The following is an 8,597-nucleotide window of genomic DNA, read 5'->3' on the forward strand; positions in this document are numbered from 1 at the left end:
TCTCTCATCATTGATGTTTCTCTTTCTCTCCCTCTCTCTCTCTCCCTCTCTCTGAAATCAATTAAAAAAAAAAAAGTACATTTACTTTTAAAGTAACTAAGGTCTTCCAAACAGTTGTTTCCCTATGAAGCTGGGTTATTAGCTTATTCTTTTGCCTTACAAAAGATGGGCTTCTCTGGATGCAACTGGACCCCCAGGATACAATGATTGCATTTTCTTGGCAGCTGTCTCTAGTACAGGCTGAGCTGCAGACCCAGTGGGAAGCAAAATGTGAACACCTGTTGGCCTCCGCCAAGGATGAACACCTGCAACAATATCAGGAGGTGTGTGCACAGAGAGATGCCAGCCAGCAGAAGCTGCTCCAGCTGCAGGAAAAGGTGGGCGTTTTCCCCGGGGCCAAACGGCTTAGGCAGCCCAGGTATATGAGACAAACAGGTTGTCTGAGTCTTGTTGTTTCTTTTGAACCTAAAGATGCCAATAGCTTAAAAACAAAATCACACTTGTTCAACTCTCCACAGTAATATTTCACATTTATTTGGGATGGCAGATGAGTGACCTACTAAAAGAAAAAGCAGCACTAGTATTCTAAGCATGTTTTCCATTATTTTTTATCTTTTTATTAAGCGAGTATTTATTGAGTACCAGTTGTGTTACAGACACTGGTGGGGAAAGGGCTTACAAAGAACTTGGCCCTCTAGAATCTCAAAGAATAGAAAGGGAGACAATAGAGCAACAAAGGTGAGCATTAAGTTCTATGAGGCCCAGAGAGGAGGTGCCCAGGGGAGAAGAGCCAAGAAGGCCAAGTAGCTTTGGTAAAGTGAAGAGGCAACATAACATTCTGGAAAAAAGCACCAAGATACGATGGAGCATGGATGTGGTGGAATCATCTTGGCATTAAAATGAGAGGGAGAGAGAGAGCTAGGAGATGGCTTAGGGTCATGGTATGCAAGTCCCCATATCTAGAGGTCAGTTTCTTTCTTTAAAGTATCCAGTTGAAAATCTTTGACTCACAGATGATGAAGGCAGTCACCTGAATAGGTTGCTTTTAATGTCCAATGTTCACATATCTATGTGACTAAACTTATAAGCTCCTTTTTTCATTATATTCTTGACCTGATTTGGAACAAGGCAAGTGACCTTGTTGGGAAAGAGGAGGTGAAGTTGTGAGATGAGATTAAGTGATGAGGAAGTAGATGCTCTGAGTCAGCAGGCATGGGCTGGGGGTGGAGGGTGTGGACACCAGCAGACCTACCTGAGATTGACACTTGATGCTTAGGACGGTCCTCCTACTGGGTTTCCTGACTTTCCTGTCTGGTAGTCCAGGTTCCCGAGCCCACAAGCACAACCTTCCTTTTGCAGTGTTTAGCCCTCCAGGCCCAAGTCACAACCCTAACGGAGCAAAATGAACAGCACATCAAGGAAATAGAGAAAAATAAGTCGCAGATGTCTGGGGTTGAGGTTGCAACTGACTCATCAGAGAAGGTGAGCTGGTAATTTGAAGAAGCAAATTATGTCATACTAAGCATTCAGAAAGAATGTGGCCCATTGTTGTGTTGATAACTTCTTTTTTAGCTTTAGTGATGCACCTTTTATCTGACTTAAGTACAAGTTAACCCTTTGGAACCTGTCACTTTTGTGGTAAACCCTGAGAGCCCTATCCTGAATTTTTGACAAATACAGGAAGTGCCCCTAAATCACAGGAGAAGAGTGGGGAGTATGCCCAGCACCCACTAGCCACTAATCCTGGAGCCCACAGAGCTCTAGTGGGGGTCTCAGTGGGAGGAAGGCAATAATATATGGTCTGTGAGCTGTCTTGGGCATAGCTTAGCCATCCTTGATAACTCTTTTGTCAAGGGCTGCTCATTATTTGGTATTTCCCTCTGCATAGTGACTGCCTCAGTCTCTGAGTTCATGACCAGTTGTGTCCCGCTGTAGAGTTCTATGAAAGCTTCATTTTAGCCTTCCAAACCCTCTGGAATTTATATGCATTCCCCATCCCTTGATTATGCAGCATACATTTTGGTACTGTTTTCTCCCCTCACATCTTCACTCAGGTCAAGAAGATTATGAACCAGGTGTTCCAGTCCCTGAGGAGAGAGTTTGAGCTAGAAGAATCATACAATGGCAGGACCATCCTGGGGACCATCATGAATACCATCAAGGTACAGCCAGCTGCAGATTGTTGCACCGAAATGGGGATCTCATTGCTTAAGTACCTTCTAAGGCAGCGGTTCTCAACCTGTGGGTCGCGACCCCTTTCACAGGGGTCACCTAAGACCATCGGAAAACACATATATAATTACATATTGTTTTTGTGATTAATCACTATGCTTTAATTATGTTCAATTTGTAACAATGAAAATACATCCTGCATATCAGATATTTACATTGCGATTCATAACAGTAGCAAAATTACAGTTATGAAGTAACAACGAAAATAACTTTATGGTTGGGGGTCACCACAACATGAGGAACTGTATTAAAGGGTCGCGGCATTAGGAAGGTTGAGAACCACTGTTCTAAGGGGTCGTAAATAAACAACGATTCAAGACTGTTCTTCAGCAATTCAGATGCCTGGAATGACTTTGTCTGAACAGATAGGGGCTGCCTCCTGTGAGAGGAAGAAGCAAAGCCATTTGAACTAGATGACCAGTTGTGTTTATAAGGCCTGAAGAACTAGGAGTGCCTGCTCGTTCCTCTCAGTGATAATCTCCTCCTTGGCTTTTGAACAGATGGTGACTCTTCAGCTGCTAAACCAACACGAGCCAGAGACGGGAGAGAGCAGCAATGAAGACGAGGAAGAAGAACAAGAAGAAGAAGAGCAACCTGGGAGCCCTTCCCAGGAGCAGTCGGTCTCAGCCAGTTCTGAGCCGTCTCAAGCACCCCTGAGTAGGGAGAGGCAGGAGTCCCCCGTGGTGCAGACGGAGCAGGTAGTCAAGGAAGCTGACCCATTGCCTCCTCAGGCCCTCCCGACCCCCCAGGAGGATGCACAGAGAAGGGAAGGGAGGTCCACAGAAGCAGAGGTGCTTGAAGAGATAAAAGATGATTCGCTCCCACCCAAACTGGCTTGCATCCCCCCTCACAGAGCTCTGGGCCCCCCGACTTCAGTTCCCCCTGAGCCTCCAGGCCCTGTAACTGTGGACTCTGAGTTTGAGGAGACACTTGCTGCCAGCCCATTGGGAATTGCCTGTGTTGGGGAGCGAGAAGGCTCCATGAGACTGTCCCTGACTTTAGACCCTAAAAAAGGGGACCCACTGTCCTTGGAGCCTGAAAGTCCAGAAGGAGAGCCTCAGCCTCCAGAGTTCAAGAAAGAGGAAGATGTCACTAGTTCTGCTGGTCCCTCCGAGGAGCTGTCAAGCACAGAAGCAGGTTCTGTAGCTGCAGGGGCAGCGCTTGGACCCAACCACTCTTCTCAGCGTTCCAGGTATGTCCCCTTGAGCAGTTTCAGGGACAAGGTGGCTGCAAGGTTGTCGCTGGTTTTTCCAGAGCTGGAAGTTCATCCCTCAGAGACTGACTGATGGACTGATCCACTTTTTCATTCATTCATGCATTCATATATGTATTCAGTGGTGCCTACTATAAAAGGCTCTGTAAGCCCTGTGATAGTGTGGTAGCCAAAGCAGATTTGGTTCTTAAGATAAGGAGCTTACAGTCTAGTGGGGACTGTTATGAAAGCATAAATACTGAAAAAAAAAGAAACTGGGTGTATAATAGAAAATAAAGGGCGAGTTATTCTACTTTAGGTGGGGTGGTTAAGGATGGATTTTGAGAAGGTAACATTTAAACTGAGATCTGAAGGATGGGAAGGGGACTTCCACGCCAAGAGTGTGAGGAAGAGATTGCAGAAGGCGAGAACAGCACATGCAAAGGCTCTGCGGACGGAGGGGATGTGACACAGGAACTAAAAGAAGGCCCAGTAGTAAGAGAGGGCTGGTAAGCTGATGTTGGGAAACTAGGTCATAGGAGATTGTGTGTTACTGTTAGAAGTTTGGACTTTATAAGTACAGTGAAAAGTGGTTAAAGGGATTTAAGCAAAAGAGTGACTTGCTCTGATTTATTAGCTTTAAAAGATCTCTCAGCCTGTAGGTTATGGAGGGAGTCAAGAGTGCTAGGAGGCCAGTGTGGGAGGAATTCTTGGATGGTTACCACAGCTGTCGGATTCTTACCCCAGAGCCTGTGGGCACTGGTCTAGAGCAGGAACATTTTCTGTGACTTGATTTTCTTGATTTTTCTTTCAGTCTCTCTGGGGATGAAGAGGATGAACTATTTAAAGGGGCAACTCTGAAAGTTCCAAAGTCCAAAGCACAGTCTGAGGAGGAGGATGAAGATGAGGTGGTAAGGAGATCCCACACACTGCCAAGTCCTCACACCACTACCCGGGGGCTCTTCCCCACTGGCTCTGAGAAGAGAAATGGAGTCTGTTGGTGGCCCACTCCCTGGGCTCTGTGTGCAGGGCCCTGTGGGAGCGGGCGGGGGGCGGGGAGGGGGCAGCTCTGTAAGCATAATGGGGATGGTCAGGTACCACTTTACTCTTGAACAAGGACCACAATCTCTCTCCAGGCAGGAATGGTTTTCACTGTAAGTGAGGAAAGTTGGGCTGATTAGTCCTATTTTAGAATGCTAATGCCTCAGGTTTTCTCAAATCCACTAGGATATTATTTATATTTAAGAATTAGAGAGGAGTTTGAAGATTGTCATGTCTGGCATCCTTGTTCATAGACAAAGAGACTGAGGCTCAGACAGATGATTTATTTACCTAAAGCCACAGAATGACTTAATGGCAGAGCTAGGACTAAACCCTCAAACTCCTATGACCACCAGTTTCTGAGCATTCTCTGCTTCCTCAGCCCGCTTCCCAGCCTGCTGCCTTGTTGTGTCCTCACAAGATTCCTGGGCAGAAAATGGGTTAAGTACTGAGGCATAGCCTTGAGCTACAAAGTTCCCGAGTAGAGGCCAGGAGGGCAAGTGGCTGATGGAGCCTGGTCAGAGCCCTGGTTCCTGCGTCTGCTGTCCCCACTGTGCTGCTGAGGCAACCGTGCCTGTCCCTGGGACATTTTGATGCTGCCATGGGAATTTACTAGAGTGAAACGTGGGGTGGAGCTTTAGCCTCAGCCTATCCCAGGAACAGAAAATGAGGTGAATGGGGGCAAATTCTCTCCCCTCGAGTATCAGCCAGGGTGCGTTTTCCCTTTTGCCAGAACCTTGGGAAAATGGCAGTGACAGAGCTGGAGCCCAGCTCTCGTGTACCACAGCCCTTTCCTCCTGCCTGCGTTCCTTTGGGAAATGTGCCCTAGTTCCTCCCATTAACCCTTCTTTCCAAGAATTAAACTTTCATTTGAGAATTCTGAATACAAATTCTGTACTTTAAAAAAAAAGGAACCAAAATACCAATTGCATATTCCAAGTGACTGCCCTGAATATAGTTGGAATATTTTATTATCCCAACTATATTATATTATAAGCAGTATATTATTGGTATTGATATTAATACTTCCATTAGTAGCAACTTCTGTTTCCTGGGTATTCTGAAAACTACTTCTCAGACATTCTCATTTAATCTTCTGCTAATCCAGTGAGGTCTGCACTTTTATCCCATTTTACAGAAAAGAGGACCGAGGCTCGGGAAGATTAAGTGACATGTCCCAGGCTATAGAGCTGGCCCAGGGTGATAGAACTGGTAAACATAGAGCCAGAATTTTAGCCGGAACAAAACCGAAGCAGTGAGCTCCATGTTAAAACCCTGTACTGTCAGGGTTTGGAGATCACTTGATTGATGCCCAGAGAGAGGGACAAGGTCCATTAGTCGGTGGTGGGGATGGACCTCTGACCCTTTGGCTGGCCTTGTGAAGACAGATTCTGGGTCAGAGTAGCTCACTGGAGCAGAAAGTACCTTGGTAGAGAATACTCAGTTTGTGTCCGTCTCCAGTATCAATCCCTGCTACCCCCATAGGACCTGTTTCTTGCCAATGCAGAAGGAAAAGGCCGGGAGCTCAAGTCATGAAAAGTGGGGGGCGTTTCCTCTGTGGCCTGTGAATTCCCCTTACCCTCTTCCTGGTCAGAGAGTGAAAGAGGGGCCAGTGAGACCAGGGGAGGGGGAGGCTGTGGCCCTGTGTTCTAGGCTTGCTTCATCACTTGGGATTCCCCACCTAGTAATATGGCCATACCTCTAAATTCAACTCTCTCAAAGGATGGGGCCATGTTCAGAGCCAGACAGGCCACCTTAGGCCACAGCATCATTTTTTCAAGTGTGATTGCATTCTTGCCAACCTCCCTTCATCCTCCTGCAGCCTCTCCTCCCTTAAGGCCGCTCTGCTCTGTTTCTTCTCCTACTTCCATCTCTCCCCTTCAACCCTTCTTTCTCCACACGAAATATGTTGTTACTGCATGAGCGGAAACCTGTCAAATCAATACATGTATTTCACAAATAAATGACAAAATTAGCCAAACAAAGTTGGTCTTCTCGTTTCTGTTGAAAGATTTTTCTCCCTTCTCTGCCTGCTTGTCTCAGCTTTATCTGGAAGCCTAGGTTTGCTGGCCTCAGGGTTGGTCCTTTTAGCAAAACTCTAACCAACTCCCTTCTTTCCAACCTTTATTCCAACGGATGTTGACTCACTTCACCTCACACAGGCGGGAAGCCCCGCTGGTGCAGGAACAAGTGAGGACTGACTCCTTTTTCCTGTTTTGTCAGAGCATGAAGGGACGCCCGCCCCCAACACCCCTTTTTGGAGATGATGATGATGACGATGACATTGACTGGCTGGGGTGAAGACCCAGGAAACTGATACAAAGGTTTCTCTACTGAACCTTCCCTAAGCATGATTTTGCACAGCCAGCCCTGGGTCTCGGCGAGCCACAGGGTGAGGTGAAGGTGAGCGTTCTGAGGACAGTAACTCAGATCATCTGAGTTAGCTAACTTCTGAGCCCCGACCTGGCTGGGTGAAGAGGAGTGTGAGCCAGTCTTCAGAATGCTGGGGTTGTCAGCAGCCGACCTGGTCCTGCCTCAGAGTCCCATTTGAAGGAAGGGCTGGTAGGCTCCCCTCCAGTCAGTTACCTACAAGAGTCCTGTCCTCCCAAGCCTTTTATTCTCTTCACTAACTCAGACTGCTGTGGGGAGGCCTCCTCCATCTGCCTCCCAACACTCAACTGTGCCCCAGCAATAGGACCTGGTGCCTGGGGTGCAGTCTCCCTGGTAGAACCAAGGGTGGGTTACACCTTCTAAACCCCAGTTAACAGCCTTGCCTGCACTCCTGGCACATTACCTTTCTCTGCCTTAAATCTTTGAAATTAACCAAACAAAAATAAATATATATATAATCAAACTTGACTCAAGCTCTTGGGGAGAAATTGAATTTGGTTCTAAGGGCTGTCTGTGCTCCTCTCTGAGACTCTGAGGGTAGGAGTTGTAACAGATCTGGGTCAGTTAATGTGCATAAAACCATGGTGACCTATTTCCTTTGGTACCTAACCCTGGGATGTGAGGCTTTCAGAACAAAGTCACCCTCCACTGTCCCTGCTCATCCCAGCTGCATTAAGGCTTAGGGCATGGTGGCTATCTGAGCACCAGTCCTGTCATCCACTCGCGCCTGCGTGTTTGGTCCACCTAGGAAGTGATGCAGAGAAGATGGGAGGTCCTACATTCCATCCCTCAAGGCCCCGGAGAGACTTCACTTTGAGAGCAGCTTCCATTCCCTCTGACCTCAGGGCCCAGACCAATGAAGAAAACAGGAGCGAGAAAGTATTTTTACTTCTTCAAAGATCTTTCCAAGACCATGCAACCAGTCTTCAAAAAGTAGAATAATTTTAATAAAAATGCCTGATTTTAAATGTTGATAAGACAGGAATCTGAATTCTTTACCTGGCCTGAGGTCATCCTCTGTGATGACAGCTTTGAACCTGCTCTCACACGCGGGGCTGGGCGGCAGTGAGATCTACTGTTGACCAGACCTGGTTAACAACAGACACTGTTGTTGAGCACTTTATACAGACTGTCCCATCTCTAGCAACCCTTGCAGAAGACACTGTTATCCCCACTTAGAGAGGCAGCCAGGCCGTCTGGCTCCACCACTTATTGTAAAGATACTGTATCAAACTGGCAGGTTGCAAACTGAGGAGGGAGCCCAGCTGGTCAGGACATATAAATGGATGTGTGAAGCTCCATCAGCAAGACTATACTGGACTTTGGAAATCTTACACTTGCTGTGACATCAGCAGCTTTCCAATTCCCTGCAAGTGTGGGGAGTGTACTGAAGGCATCACATACTGTACTATGTTAGAGTTACTTCTTATTGTAAATTAAATCTTGGTTTTGATATATTTTTTGCTTCTGCCCTCAGGTAAAGAAGGTGGTAATAACTGTGCCAACACAGGTATTTATAGTCCATGTTACAGTTACTATTTTTCTCATGGCACCCGATCTCTATTTGTTACATGAACAAAAGCATGACTGTTGCCCTGGCTAGGTGGCTCAGTTGGTTGGAGCATCATCCCATACACCAAAAGGTTTTGAGTTTGGTTCCTGGTCAGGGCACATACCTAGGTTGCAGGTTCAATCCCCGGCCGGGGCACATCCTGGGGGCAACTGGTCGAAATCTCTCTCT

General features: G+C 46.9%; 1 protein-coding gene across 1 annotated transcript in view; it reads left to right on the plus strand.

Moving 5' to 3' along the window:
- The window catches only part of FKBP15 (FK506 binding protein 15), a 54,777-nt gene extending 46,464 nt beyond the window's left edge, over positions 1-8,313 (plus strand). The window contains exons 25-30 of the mRNA XM_006088006.3: positions 225-377; positions 1,360-1,482; positions 2,055-2,162; positions 2,733-3,424; positions 4,239-4,335; positions 6,689-8,313. Of these exons, the coding sequence (XP_006088068.2) occupies positions 225-377; positions 1,360-1,482; positions 2,055-2,162; positions 2,733-3,424; positions 4,239-4,335; positions 6,689-6,766 (1,251 nt within the window). The 3' untranslated portion in view covers positions 6,767-8,313. The remainder of the gene's footprint in view (positions 1-224; positions 378-1,359; positions 1,483-2,054; positions 2,163-2,732; positions 3,425-4,238; positions 4,336-6,688) is intronic.
- The last annotated feature ends 284 nt before the right edge of the window (positions 8,314-8,597 follow it).

This window comes from Myotis lucifugus, unplaced genomic scaffold (genome assembly GCF_000147115.1).
Source record: "Myotis lucifugus unplaced genomic scaffold, Myoluc2.0 scaffold_43, whole genome shotgun sequence".
NCBI classification, from domain to species: Eukaryota; Metazoa; Chordata; class Mammalia; order Chiroptera; family Vespertilionidae; genus Myotis; species Myotis lucifugus.